This window comes from Protopterus annectens, chromosome 6.part0 (genome assembly GCF_019279795.1).
Source record: "Protopterus annectens isolate FY-2018-M chromosome 6.part0, PAN1.0, whole genome shotgun sequence".
Lineage (NCBI taxonomy): Eukaryota > Metazoa > Chordata > Ceratodontiformes > Protopteridae > Protopterus > Protopterus annectens.
The window spans coordinates 703,561,681-703,577,013 of NC_056737.1; the positions used below are offsets into that span (position 1 = coordinate 703,561,681).

General features: G+C 40.2%; 1 protein-coding gene across 1 annotated transcript in view; it reads right to left on the minus strand.

Annotated features, from left to right (window-relative positions):
• Positions 1–15,333, minus strand: part of SYNE2 (spectrin repeat containing nuclear envelope protein 2) — a 3,814,665-nt gene that overhangs the window by 549,785 nt on the left and 3,249,547 nt on the right. The window contains exon 115 of the mRNA XM_044073561.1: positions 1,537–1,731. Within this exon, the coding sequence (XP_043929496.1) occupies positions 1,537–1,731 (195 nt within the window). The remainder of the gene's footprint in view (positions 1–1,536; positions 1,732–15,333) is intronic.

Genomic DNA, 15,333 nt, shown 5'->3' on the forward strand with positions numbered 1-15,333 from the left:
CGCCAAGGTTTTTGACACCATTCCCCACTCGGGAATTATAGAAAAACTCGCCAGCCTGAACATAAACCCCTACGTCATGAGATGGGTTGCCAACTAGCTTACAGACAGAACTCACATGGTAAGAATAGCAAGCTCCAGGTCCGACTCTAAACCACTCACAAGTGGTGTCCCGCAAGGCTCAGTCCTGGGACCCCTAGTGTTTGGCATATACTTCTCAGAAGTACAGACAAACACAGGAGGACTATGGCTAACCAAGTTCGCCAATGACTGCAAACTGGGAGCCATAATTGGCTCTCTGGCTGACACGGACAATCTCCAAAAGGGCCTTACTGAGACAGACACCTGGTGTCAAAGTCATGGTCTCCAGCTAAATGTCAAAAAATGCATAGTCATCACGTCTGGGAAAAACAAAACACCCATGAATTACCACATAGGTGGCAGCCCCCTTAATACAGAAGAGGTAATAAGAGATCTGGGGACCCAGGTAGATAGTAATCTCTCCTTTGACAATCATATTGCCATAGTAGTTAGGAAATTCTTCTATGTAGCCCATCTAATTACTAAAGGGTTTGCATCTAGAAATAGAGGTTATAGTGCCCCTCTACTCATCACTCATTAGACCCTTCATAGAGTACAATGCCCCATCTGGGATGTACCTCACAAGACACTTCCAACAGCTGGAAAGACCAAAAAGTACCTCACCAAGAGGATTACTGGCCTCAAACATATATCCTGTGCAGCCCGACTGGAAAAACTCCGGCTGTACTCAGTGGCATATCGCTTACTCAGAGGTGATCTCTGCCTGACTTACAAAGCCATGTCCAACTCAGAATTGATGGACATGCTCCACCTAAAGAAATCGAAGTCACTGCAAGCCACTCGCTCTAGTGAGCTAAACACCTCACCACAATAATAAATAGAACACGCTGGAGGGATAGATTCCTGTCACAGAGACTCCCCATGCTTTGGAACAAAATTCCTAACTACATTAGGCAGAGCCCCTCACTAACACTCTTGAAGAGAAACCTTGACGAGTGGATGGGTAACAGAAAATACACCCCTGGGATCACTTCATTGGCTCTTCTTGACAGAGGCTCGGTTAATTAATCAATGGGGCGGTGAAAGCTGACACACTCTGGCTAGGCTTATAAATGCCCTCGGGCAGATAGCCTAGTACTTACATATGAACCTAAGTGGCTAAAAATTGTTATGTACAATTTCAGAATACATTTAAGATGCACAACTTAGAACACAGGCAGTTGACATTTGCTCATTTGATTTATCTTTCTCAAAATGACTTAATACAAAAATGATTGCAGCAGTTTCCTGCATCACTTCTATCTAGTGCAAGGTCTATGTTGAAAGTTCACTTAACCTTTTTCTGGAGTACTTCTGACAGAAAAAAAAGCCGTTTTTTTGTCAGAGTCTATATTTCTATTGTTTAAAGGAAAAAGGAATCATGTTTAAAGAATGAAGAAATCTATAATTCACTAAGAATGATCAGAAACATTTTCCAGATATTAAAGGATGCTGTACCTCCACAATAGTACTTAAATGAATCCTTCTCTCCTTTAGCTGGCCACATGTCTTCTCCCAGTTTTGCTGCATTCGGTTAAGATCCTCCTGCAGGGAAGCCTCTGTTACAACATCGGCCATTAGTAACAACTGTTTTCCAAGCTGCAGTGTAGAGAGGTACGCACCACACTGCCTTTGCAAAAGAGCTTCCCTGTGCTGCAGATAAAGGAAAAACAGACATATTTACTTATTGGTGCTACAAAATTTCCACAACTAAGATACAGACGGCTAAAAATGAAAGACCAGTATAAAACACAGTAAGACAAATATATTACAGGCAGCAGCACAGCATACCTAGCAGACAGAGCTGCAGGGATATACACACTTATTTTTTGTGTTGCAAAAGAAGCCATCATCCTTCTGTATGCAGCCCTAATTAGATCAATTACTGGGTGTAACACACCCATTAGGATATACCTTTCAGGACATTTTAAGCAACTGGAAAGGCCTCAGAGGTTCCTAACCAAGAATATTATTGGCCTAAAGTCCTTGAGCTATGGGAAAAGCCTTGAAGTGCTATCCCTTTACTCATTTTCTTATATCCCCCTTCCAAGATGGGTATGCCAATCCTACCCTGCCTGTGCCATCAAACGCCCAAGCCAATAGTCAAACTCAGGTCATTTGGGCATAACAACAAATGTTATAACATGATTACTGTGGTATTTCTAAGGATTATACAAGTGCTATCAGGTGGGCAAAGACTTTTTCACCAGTGGTTTACACAGAAAATGGCATACTGTGACATGTTACTAAGCAAGATACATATTGGGTACCTAAAACATACATTAAATAAAATGGCACAAAATTCAGTGTAAAAAAGATAAATCTGTCCAAGTAGTATGCAGTTTTACACTATTAGCAAGAGCTAGCTACTTAAAGACTTTATATTCTTATCATACGTCAAGCACATATAGAACAACTAATATTTCATATTGATGCAATGCAAGTGATACCTTTTGTTGAGGGGTGGCTATTAGTGTAGCAGCAAGGTGTAAGCATCCAAAATCATCATTTATACCTGTAATGCTAATAATACAACAGCACTTCTTTCATAAGGAATAAGCAATTGTGGCAGAGAAAATACTAACCAGAGCTACATCTCATCCATTTTAGTTACAGTTAATAAGAATATAGCGGACATTCATTTTTCTCATCATCATTTTGCTCTCCCCTTCAAAACCTGACCATCAAGCCTCTAAAGATCTGTCATCCAGGCAGCCAATCTCCTGTCACTATGAAATTCTACTCTCCATGGAGTCCTATCAGTGGAACTGCAGTGTAAACCAGGTAAAAAACACCATCCATCCCACCTAAGATGGATGTGTCCATCCTCCTTGCTATCAAGCGTCAAAAGACATAAGTCAAACTCAGGTAACCTGGATTGTAAACAAGGCTTTATTCCCTCTGCAAATTAAAAGTTATTTAAAATCATCTTCTGATACCCATTCATTACAGTAGGAACTAACCCTTATAAACAAGTAGTGCATGGAGAAAGGCCTAAAATTTGTGGTACTGTCATATTTGGTACACAAATTTCTCTCTCAACGTACAATATACAGTGGATATAAAAAGTGTACTCAACCCTGTTAAAATGCCAGGTTTTTGTGATATAAAAAAAATGAGACCACAATAAATCATTTCAAAAATTTTCCACCGTTAATGTGACCTATAATTGTACAATTCAGTTGAAAAACAAACAATTCTGTTAGGGGAAAAAATATAAAAAATAAAAAACGTACAATAAGCTGGTTGTATATGTGTGCACACCCTTAAACTAATACTTTGTTGAAGCACCTTTTGATTTAATTACAACATTCAGTCTTCTCGGGTACATACCTGCCATCAATTAAAGAGACTCTGATTAACCCCAAATAAAGTTCAGCTGTCCTAGTAGGATTTTCCTGACATGTACTCAGTTGCTTGCTACAGCAAAAGCCATGGTTCGCAGAGAGCTTACAAAGCATCAAAGGGATCTCATTGTTGAAAGGTATCAGTCAGGAGAAGGGTACAAAATATTTCCACAGTATTGGATTATACCATAATGTAGCAAAACACAAGCCTCTTAGCTTCCCTTAAGGACTCCTCTCAAACCTCTTCTAAGAACAAATCCAAAAACAAATGAAATGGAGTCCAAACTGGCCATAATCTTTAATCATAAAACGTAAGCGCCTTCAGGTTAAAAAACTCTTCATCAGACAAACTTCACATAATCATGACAGTCTTTGAATATTAAAACATTTCTAAAAGCAACCAATTACTTTCTATACTTGACCTGCCTTTTCTTTAAGGCTGGTTTTAAAGATACAGAACTATTTAATCCAGGTGGGTTGTCAGCAGCCAACTGTATGATGCATCTTAACTCTGCATACCCTGTGTCATTGACAATGCCCACCCCGTTTTGTTCATCTGTGCAACATGCAGAACCATAAAAACAAATGTATGATCTGGAAAGCTGGAAACATGCTTTGCAATGCCTACAGGGAAAAGTCCCTGTTCTCATATGTGCAGAGGAAACACTGTTAGCCGCCTTCTTATTTTTTCGACCAGGTTCTATGCATAACATGTCTTTTATATTACTATTTCGCTTTAAGGTAAATCTGGGCTTCTCATCTAAAATATCCTTCAAGTGATTGTCACTTCTTAGTATCTTCCAGTTTTGCTTAATAATATCACATATCCCATACACATTATTACTATAACGTAGCATTACCTTAGGTTTTTTATCATACTCATTAGATGGCTTCAGCTTCTCTCCCTGCTGTTCTTTATTATCAGAAAACCATGGTCTAGCCCTGGCTTCCCTGTTAGATATTACACTGTTCTTAGTTTTTTCTAAATTTTCCTTTGAATACCCCTTTTCCTTAAGATGTTCATTTAACACATCTATTTCTTTGTGAAATTCATTATCATCTGTGCACAGCCGAGAAACTCAAAGCAAAGAAGAATGTGTTGATGGTAACCATGGACGTCAACAGTCTGTTCACAGTCATCACAAATGAATTTGGGTTAAAGGCTGTGAAAGAGGTACTGCATACTGTTAATATATATGATGAGAGTACCAACACTTTAATCCTGGAAGCACTAGCATTGGTGTTAGATAATAACACCTTTCTTTGTAATGGAACACATTACAGGCAGGTACAGGGTGTTGCCATGGGCACACCCTGTGCCAACTCATATGCTAAGTTAGTGTTAGCCTTCTGGGAAGATAAACATAGTTTTAAATGTGAACATCTATGGAAGACGTCAACATTTTTTATGCCAGATTTGTTGATGATGTTTTTTGTTGTGGGCACAGGGCAGTGATGAACTGTTAAACTTTGTTGATTACCTGGAGAAAACTACAGATTTTCTTAGGTTTTCAGTAGAGCATAGCAATGAGACCATTGCATTTTTAGATGTCACATTAAATAAAAGTGTAACTGGTAAGACAAACACCACCTTGCATAGGAAACAATGCTGGAGAAATCATTATTTGAATGCACGTAGTATGCATCCTAGGCATGCTTTGCTTTGAGTTTCTCGGCTGTGCACAGATAATAATGAGTTTCACAAAGAAATCGATGTGTTAAATGAACATCTTAAGGAAAAGGGTTATTCAAAGGAAAATTTAGAAAAAGCTAAGAACAGTGTAATATCTAAAACTAAGAACAGTGTAATATCTAACAGGGAAGCCAGGGCTAGACCATGGTTTTCTGATAATAAAGAACAGCAGGGAGAGAAGCTGAAGCCATCTAATGAGTATGATAAAAAACCTAAGGTAATGCTACGTTATAGTAATAATGTGTATGGGATATGTGATATTATTAAGCAAAACTGCAAGATACTAAGAAGTGACAATCACTTGAAGGATATTTTAGATGCGAAATCTAGATTCACCTTCAAGAGAAATAGTAATATAAAGACATACTAATAAACGAAATGAATGGAAAAAAAGTGCCCAAATACAAACAAATAACCAAAAAATACGGCACTGGAGAATAAGGCTGCCTGGTGAACCCTCCAGTGCAATATAAAAGACATGTTATGCATAGAACCTGGTCTAAAAATGAGAAGAAGGCTAATAGTGTTTCCTCTGCACATATGAGAACAGGGACTTTTCCCTGTAGGCATTGCAAAGCATGTTCAAATGTGAATGGTTTAAATTATTTTATACATCCTGTTACAAACAAAAAATACACATTTGAGTTTTATGCAGATTGCCATACAGAGAATGTGGTTTACTTGGCATGCTGAAAGTCATGTCCGAGTTTTTATGTTGGAAAAACTAATTGTAAGTTAAAAACAAGAATATTGCACCATTTGTCATCTATTAGACAGAAGGATAAACACAATGCATTGTACCAGCATGTTTCCAGCTTTCCAGATCATACATTTGTTTTTATGGTTCTGCATGTTGCACAGATGAACAAAAAGGGGGGGGGGCATTGTCAATGACACACAGTATGCAGAGTTAAGATGGTCATACAGTTGGCTGCTGACAACCCACCTGTGTTAAATAGTTCTGTACCTTTAAAACCAGCCTTAAAGAAAAGGCGGGTCAAGTATAGAAAGTAATTGTTTGCTTTTAGAAATGTTTTAATATTTATAGACTGTCGTGATTATGTGAAGTTTGTCTAATGAAGGGTTTTTTAACCTGAAAGCACTTGTGTTTTATAATAAAAGATTACAGCCAGTATGGACTCCATTTCGTTTGTTTTTGGATTTACTGGATATACCATAGAACACAGTGAAGACAGTCATCAAAAAGTGGAGAAAATATGGAACAACAATGACGTTGCAAAGAACTGGACGTCCCTCCAAAATTGATGAAAAGACAAGACGAAAACTGGTCAGGGAGGCTGCCAAGAGACCTACAGCAATACTAAAGGAGCTGCAGGAATTTCTGGCAAGTACTGGTTGTGTACTACATGTGACAACCATCCCCTGTATTCTCCATATGTCTGGGCTATGGGGTAAGGTTGCAAGACGGAAGCCTTTTCTTACACAGAAAAACATCCAGGCCCAGCTAAAATTTGCAAAACAATATATCAAGTCTCCCAAAAGCATGTGAGAAAATGTGTTATGGTCTGATGAGACCAAGGGTGAACTTTTTGGCCACAATTCCAAAAGGTACATTTGGAGCAAAAACAACACTTTGCATCACCAAAAGAACACCATCCCCATGATGGTGGTGGCAGTATCATGCTTTGGGGTTGCTTTTCTACTGCTGGAACTGGGGCTTTAGTCAAGGTGGAGGGAATTATGAATTGTTCCAAATACCAGTCACTTTTGGCCCAAAACCTTCAGGTGTCTGCTAAAAAGCTGAAGATGAAGAGAAAATTCACCTTTCAACATGACAATGACCCCAAGTATACATCCAAATCAACAAAAGAATGGCTTTACCAGAAGAAAATGAAAGTTTTGGAATGGCCCAGCCAGAGCCCAGACCTAAATCTAATAGAAAATCTGTGGGGTGATCTGAAGAGGGCTGTGCACAAGAGATGCCCTCGCAATCTGACAGATTTGGAGCACTTTTGCAAGGAAGAGTGGGCAAATATTGCCAAGTCAAGATGTGCCATGCTGCTAGACTACTAACCAAGAAGACTGAATGTAATTAAATCAAAAGTTGCTTCAACAAAGTATTAGTTTAAGGGTGTGCACACTTAAGCAACCAGCTTATTGTATGTTTTTTATTTTTTATATTTTTCCCCCCTAACAGATTTGTTTGTTTTTCAATCGAATTGTACAGATTTAGGTCACATTAAAGGTGGAAAAAGTTTTGAAATGATTTATTGTGGTCTCATTTTTTATATCACAAAAACCTGGCATTTTTACAGGGGTGTGTAAACTTTTATATCCACTGTAGCTAATAATTCACGCCAAAATGACAATGTAGACAGGGATCTTAGACCCTGATTAAATTATTTCTTCTCCCTGGACCAATGTGTAACAACATCAGTCACAAAGTCCTTCTGTTTAGCACAGCTAATATTTAAATGGATATCATCCTGGACAAAAGGTTTTCATCCTTCTGTATGCACTCGTAATAGGCCAATTATTGAATGTAACACCCCCTTTAAGATGTACCTTTCTAGACATATTAAGCAAGTGGAAAGTCCTCAGATATTCCTAACCAGAATATTATTGGCCTAAAGGCCCTGGCTTTGTAACAGGAAAGACCTGTACTATCCTTTTACTCAGTTTCTTATAGGCTCTTATGGGGTGATCTGTGCCTTACATTCTGCACTATTAGGGGCCCCTTCTTCATTGTCTCCAGTACATTTGTAAATCATATTACTCCACAAACACCAGAACTAGAGACTTAACTGTCCACCAGCACATAAATAAAATGCACTGAAGAGCCAAACTTTCTACCCAATACTTAATCCATCTCTGAAAGAGACTTCCCCTGTAAGTTAAACAAAATGGCACCATAACAACCTGGATAACAGAATACATTTACACTGGGACTGACCTGCACTGCCTTTCTTGAGACTGGTGGTGTAGCACGAAGGTGGTTCTTGACAAGGCATAAACGGTCTTGTGACTCAGTTGTCTTGCATTTCCTATAATCCTACACTCCATACCACCTCATTATACCTGTGTGCTTCCTCTGTTAATCTGGTTGTTACACAACATGGAGAACACGCTAGTTAAAATAAACTGTGATAGCTTTAAAATAAGCAACAAAACAGAATATTGACGTGAAGAAAATAACTCCAACAAAAATGATCTTTCTTTTCCATATCAGAGTTCCATTTGGTTGCTTTTCTCTTTGCTAACCTACAGACTACCCGTTCCATTAGATACACTAATTAAATGAGGGATTAGCTGTATTTAGTTTTTGTCTCTTTAAGATAAGTAACAGACCAATCAAGCTGTGGATTATACCTGAGGAAACCTTGACATTGTCCTACAAAGGAATACAGAGAGAAGAAAGCTACTTAAAAGTACTAATGTGCTGACAGCATTAACTCCTGCCTAGAAGGGAATTAACTAGGACAGACGGATGAGACCCTTTGTTTATGGGCTCTGAAGCTTTGAAAGAAAGAATATTTTTCGATGTTCTTTCCCCTTGGTTGTCACTACAGAAAGTTACTTCCTATGATGCACTTGTTTGCCCAAGAAGACTCTACATCGCTGACTTTTGATTGGCTTTACAGTAAAATTGTATCTATTTTATGAATTCATGGACTCTGGTTCATTAATATACCACAACAGGTGCATGTAAGGCTAGTATGACAATGGCACTTTGCGTTACTTAGGATATGATACTTCAGCCTAGCCTGACATCAGCTTCAAAAGAAGCCTACTCCAGAACACAGGGTTCAAGAAAAGAAAAAACATCGTCAAGCAACCTCAGGTCTCACACCACTGCCCTATAAACCAATCAGCAGTCTGGTGGTAGGCAAACATATCTGTATAGCAGTACAAGAGACATAAAGATGTCATGTCTTCTCTACAAGAAAAGGGTAAAAACATCAATAATTTCAAAAATCAGGAGAAAAGAGACCAATAAGGAGAACTCAAACAGTACAAGTTGTGGTGGCTCAATTCCACTGAGGCATAAATCCAAGACTGTGACTCAGATGACCTGTGATCCATTAGCGACCTGAATACTGGAGACATTGTGTGTCCAGGCTATTAGTGGGGGGCCTGAAGTCATCCTGCCAATCCAGGGGAAAGTGAAGCTGAAAGACCCATTATGCTATTTGCTTCTAGCAGAGGATAGAAAATGCACCAGGAATCAGTGGGTCAGCTGCACACAAAAGGACTGCCAATCAACATCTTGCACTATAGCCAGGGTGACGTGTGTGGAGCATGCATGCACTGAATAGTCCATGATTCAGTCCTCACTTTGGCATGATGCAGTGATGCTGGGGTAATGAGGACGACAGAAATTACCAGAATGATGTTCCTTGTTCTTCAAGATGGGCAGCAACAACAACAACAACAGCAGCAGCGAAGAAAAGTGATATAAATATGTACTACAAATTGACAATACTGTTAAATGGGAACTACAGACAATTTTGAAATCAGCACACTATTCGTACTCTGAAACAATAATTTCTCCCTACCACCTCTACGGCCTTAATTTTAAATCAAAAACAATTGCTAACACTTTAGTTAGCAACTTGGCAATCAGTAGAAAGACAAAGGGAGGTGAGTGCCTGGGATGACATCTGAAGGATGAAAAAAAAAAAAAGACATAATCCATTATTTCACAAACGACAGATCCCACCTAATCAACAGATGGGTTTTTCCTTGCGTCTCAACGTATTTTATGTTCTTCTGGCACTTTTAAAAATATGTTCTATTGAAAAAGGACTCACTCTATGAGATTTATAACTTAACTATAATATTTCCAGTTAACTGCTGTTTAATGCTGCAACATCTTCAGTAAGAGTGTTCCAGTTACAGCAAGCTCTTTTGTGCAACAACAACAACAAAAAGAAAAATCTTTCATATCCTAATGGTACCATTAACAAATTACCTACAATTGTTTTAATGAAAAATACTTCCAGTGTCTCCTTTGAATCATCCACTTTTTTAATGCTGGGATATGTTCTCTTATGTTCGCTCAGTTCTTTCTTTCTTTTTCAGAATGTGGTATTCATTTCAATTCCGTAGAGTCCTCCAAGGAGCTTGCATATTTCTAATAAGTTGTAACTAAGCCTAACTTTTTTTCACAGTGGAACACATTATACTCTTTGCTCTACATATTATATTAATGTTAGATAAACAAGAAGAAAACATACAATTTTCCAGTAAAATAAGGCAAACCAGCTTTGGCGTTCCCCATATACAATTATAATGATTCAAGTTCACTCCTCTTTGCACCCCACTACAAAGATGAATTAGTAAGGACATTCCCCATTCCAAAAAGGTAAATTGTGGGTCCTCCACAAAATGTTGTAAATAGTGCAAGTCAGGCCATAGATGGACATAACCTACTATATGTAATTCTTCCTAGAACTCCAACTTGTGGTGCGGTAGGTGAAGCAAATAATTACAAACATCTGAAAAAATGAGCTAGATACGGTTATTGACAGGTCTCAACTAAACACTACTGTTTCTACAAATATTCATATCCCTACTGCAGAATACCCTTCCTATTCACCTGAAATGATATCATAGGTTCATAGGTAGGTACTAGGCTATCGGCCCTGGGGCCTATACAAGCCCAGCCAAAAAGGTACCCTGGCTTTCGTCACCCAAGAAAATTATTTTCCTGTGCCACTGTCGAGCAGAGCCACAGAAGTGATCCCCGGGGTGAATTTCCTATTTCCCATCCAATCATCAAGATTTTTCTTGAAGAGTGCTAATGAGGAGCTTTGTTTGATATAGATAGATAGTTTATCCTAGAGTATGGGAAGTCTCTGAGACAGGAATCTATCCCTCCGGCATGTTCTGTTTATTGTAGTGACAAGGTTTAGGTCCCAAGAGCGTGTAGCTCGGAGGGATTGGGATTTCTTTAAGTGGAGCATGTCCAACAGCTCTGGGTTTGACATAGCTTTGTATGTTAGGCAGAGATCACCTCTGAGTAGGCGATATGCGACAGAGCAAAGCTGGAGTTTTTTGAGACGGTCTGCGTGGGGCATCTGTTTGAGGCTGGTAATCCTCTTTGTGAGGTACTTCTGCGGCCTTTCCAGTTGTTGTAGATGTCTTGTGAGGCACATACCAAAAGGGGCATTGTACTCTATAATGGGTCTGATGAGTAGAGGGGAACAATGACCTCTTTTTTTCTGGATGAGAAACCTTTTGTGATGAAGTGTGCCATGTAGAAGGATTTCCTGACTACTGTGGTGATGTGATTATCAAAGGAGAGACTACTGTCCACCTGTATCCCAAGGTCTCTTATCACACTTTCGGTGTTAAGTATACTACTGCCTATATTGTAGTTCATGGGTACAGAGTTTTTACCAAAGGGGATGACAATGCACTTTTTGGCATTGAGCTTGAGGCCATGGCTGTGACACCTGGCATCTGTCTCAATGAGGCCCTTTTGTAGGATGTCCACATCGTTAGGAGTTTCGATTATGGCTCCTTGGTTGCAGTCATCTGTGAACTTCGTTAGCCAAAGACCTTCTGTGTTAGCCTGCACTTCAGAGAAGTAGATACCAAACAGGAGAGGACCCAGGACTGAACCCTGTGGTACTCCACTTGTCACTGGTCTGAAGTCGGATTTGGAGTCTGCTACTTTCACAGTGTGGGTTCTGTCAGTGCGCCAGTTGGCAACCTATCTTGTGACACAGGGATTATACCTAGTTTAGTGAGTTTATCTATAATTCCAGAGTGAGGGATGGTGTTGAAAGCCTTGGCAAGATCTAAATAGGCTGTGTGAACCACCTTACCCTCGTCTACGGCTTTGGTTACTGCCTCAAAGAAGTCTATCAGGTTTAGGAGACATGATCTGCCTTTTACAAACCAGAACTAGGTGGGGTCCAGAGTTTGGAGATTACCAATGTCTTTGTTTATAAGTTCCATGATGATATGTTCCATGGCCTTGCACACCAGGCTCATCATGCTAATGGGGCAGTAGTTCCCGGGGTCCTTGGTGGCTCCTCCCTTGTGGAGTGGGATAACCGTCGCTGTGCACCATTCAGTAGGCACAAAGACTGAGGTGAGGCTATGATTGAACATGGTACTTAGGTGGGGTGCCAGTTCGTTCTGTAATTCATGTAGAACACAGCCTGGGATGCTGCCTGGTCCCATGGATACTCTGTTCTTGGCTTTGAAGAGTGTGATTTCTATCTGTGCAGCCGTGATTACAGGAACTTTGCATTCTTCTGGTATAGAGATGGGCTCTTTAGGGGGTGAGAGGGGGGTAAAGTTAGCACTGAACCTATCTGCCAGGATGTAGGCAATATCAGTTGGGTCTGTATATTTAGTGCCATTGTGCTGTAACTCAGAGCAGATCTGAGTGTTGCCATTGAGATTCTTGACATAGCTATAGAATGCTTTGTGGTTGTCCTTAGAATCAGTGGCGATTTTGTTTTCGTAACTAGCTTTGGAGGATTTTATCAGGGATCGCAGCTTCTTACTGAAACTGACCAAGGAGCTCCTCCACTCATGGGAATTTACTCTCTTTTGCAACAGTTTCTTCCTTCTGTTGTACAGTTTGTTTATGACAGGGGACCACCAGATTGGCTTCCTTTTTTTTGGAGGATAGCATCTTGGTTCTGTTTGGGATAGCACGATCCATGCACTCATGTAAGTGCTTATAAAGTGCAATTGTGTAGGATTTAGTAGTCGTAACTGTATTGTCCATCTGCATGGGTGTCATGAAGTTCATCACTTCTGTCTTAAGAAGCATGAAGTTGGCTTTGGAGAAAATTTTTTACAATGGTTTCCTTAATGGGGGGTGGGGGCAAGATGTGGATATCTAGGGTAATTAGCTTATGGTTGGATCGGACCACTGAGGCGTTGACTTCAGGTGTGGAACACCGGTCACTCATGTTGGTAATGATTAGATCTAGTATATTGTTGTCCCTGGTGGGGGTGTGGATAAGTTGATCCAGGGCATTGGAGTTTATGAAGTCCAGAAAGCATTGAGCGAAGGAGTTGGTACATGAGTAGTTTTCCCAGTTAATGGTGGGGTAGTTGAAATCGCCCATTATTAGGATGTTTGGTTGAACCCTAATATTTTCCAGTACATCAAGAAAAGAGAAGTGGGAATCCTGGGGCATGGTGGGGGATCTGTAGCAAGCTACAATTTGGATTGCAGTTTTGCCCAGAGTTAGTTGCACTTGGATAACCTCGGCTGCATTATGCTGAGCAACTAACCAGGAGGTGTGGATATCCTTAATGAATATGAACACACCTCCGCTTTTGGTGTTCCGGTCCAGGTTATATGGCCGAAAAGTGTGGTATGAGTTATAGCCTGGTAGTTCAGGGGTGCTCTCTGGAGCCTTGAACCAAGTCTCAGTCACTGCCATTTTAAGGAGTGCCTCGAGTGAGTGCATTTTGAGATTTAGACTTCTAGCATTGAGTAGCATCACCCTCAGTTTTTGCTTGCCTGTTTCTGTTATGGTGGTGAATTTGTCATTTGAACCTTGCCTAAAAAAGGCACTATAAGGGCGGCAAAAACCTTAGCCAGTATCCAGAGTCCCAGGGGTGACAGGTGCCGGCCATCTCTGGCAAAGCATCGTGGTCTGTCGACCATGTCATCCCAGGCAGACAGATACTGGTTCCCTTTAGAATGACACCAGAAGCTTAGCCAATTGTTGAAGTAAATCATTTTGTCCTTGTACCGCGGCATCATTTTGGGTGATGGCAGAATGCTACTCAGGGCTAGGGTCATACCTGCCTGGGTTACAAGATCGGAGAGCTCTTCCATGTCTCTTTTCATGTAGTCCAGGGAGGTACATCTCAGGTCGTTCACATCAACATGGACAATGACAGAGTCATATTTGTACTTGTTGTGGAGTGACCTGAGTGCATGGGTTATGTGGCGGATCCTGGCACCTGACAGGCAGCTGACAGTAACCTTCTCCTTGTTTAGCCTGGTGAGTGGGACATCAGTGTGCCTGACTATAGAGTCACCTATGAGTAGTGTGTTGGGTACGTTATTTTGCCTTATTGACTGTGGTTGAGTGGCACACTGTGTCTGTGGGCTATGTATTATTTGGGCTGTGTTGGGGGGGGTGGAGGTTGCTTGCATTTCTGCTTTGGAGGTCTCTGTTGCTTGAGCAGATTATTCTTAAGAGCCTCCGCAAATGTTTTTCTGTTTCTATGTGTAGATTTTAGTGGTGTAGATGTAGTGAGACTATGTGATGAGTGTGGTGTGGTGCAAGTGTTTACTTTTTCCTCTTGACTGTCAAGTTCAGTCTTGGTTGGAGAGAGTTTTACCTCCAGTTTGGCTAGATATGTTCATCTCTCACAGGTTGTAGTGTTGAGTGGTAGGAGGAGAGGGTTGTCTATGTACATGAGGCAATTTCTACATTGCCCCAAGATGCCCACATTCATCAGATAGACAGGAGAGAACACTGGGAGCTGACCCTTGGACATGCCTGAATAAAAAACTATTTTCCTCTAGATAAGTGATGAAAGTGAGTACAAGAGCTGCTTTTTTTTTAAGCAAGTGAGAAAAGTAAGTACTAAAACTGTTTTCCTCTAGGTAATGAGGAAGGTTGAGTGCTATAGTAATTAGTAGGTTATTTAGTGCTTACAACAAGTTGTGAACAAGTGCTGAGCATGAATAAGCAAATTCAAGTGCTAAAACTAAGAATCTGTATCTGGACTAAACTAGTTACAGGAAAGGGGGGAAACAAAAGTGCAAATGCAGGCTTTTAAATCAGAATGTTGCGAGAGAGGGAAAAACTGCCCAAATGGCCACTAACTACAATTTCTGAGCCAGAATCACTCCTTATGTGGTAGATAAGTCACCTAGTGCTTACCACTCCCACTGATAAGCTAGAAGGCTTCCCTCCAACACAGAAAGCTTGGGGGGGGGGGGCTCAGAAGCTTACATACAGTTCTGGATACAGCAAATCTGAAGTCTGGATTGCACTAGTTACAGGAAAGGTAGGAAACAGGCTTAGATTTTATATATATATATATATATATATATATATATATATATATATATATATATATACAGAAAAGTAGCTAAAACGGTAGTAAAAACAATTCAAATGCAGTGCAAGCTAGCACACAAGTACGTAGCAATGTACGACCAAACAGTTTAAAAAAATGCAATTGAATTAAAAATGACTAAAAAGTGCAGAAGGAGTCTATTTAGGGTTACCACCTGTCCCACTTTGTGAGGGACAG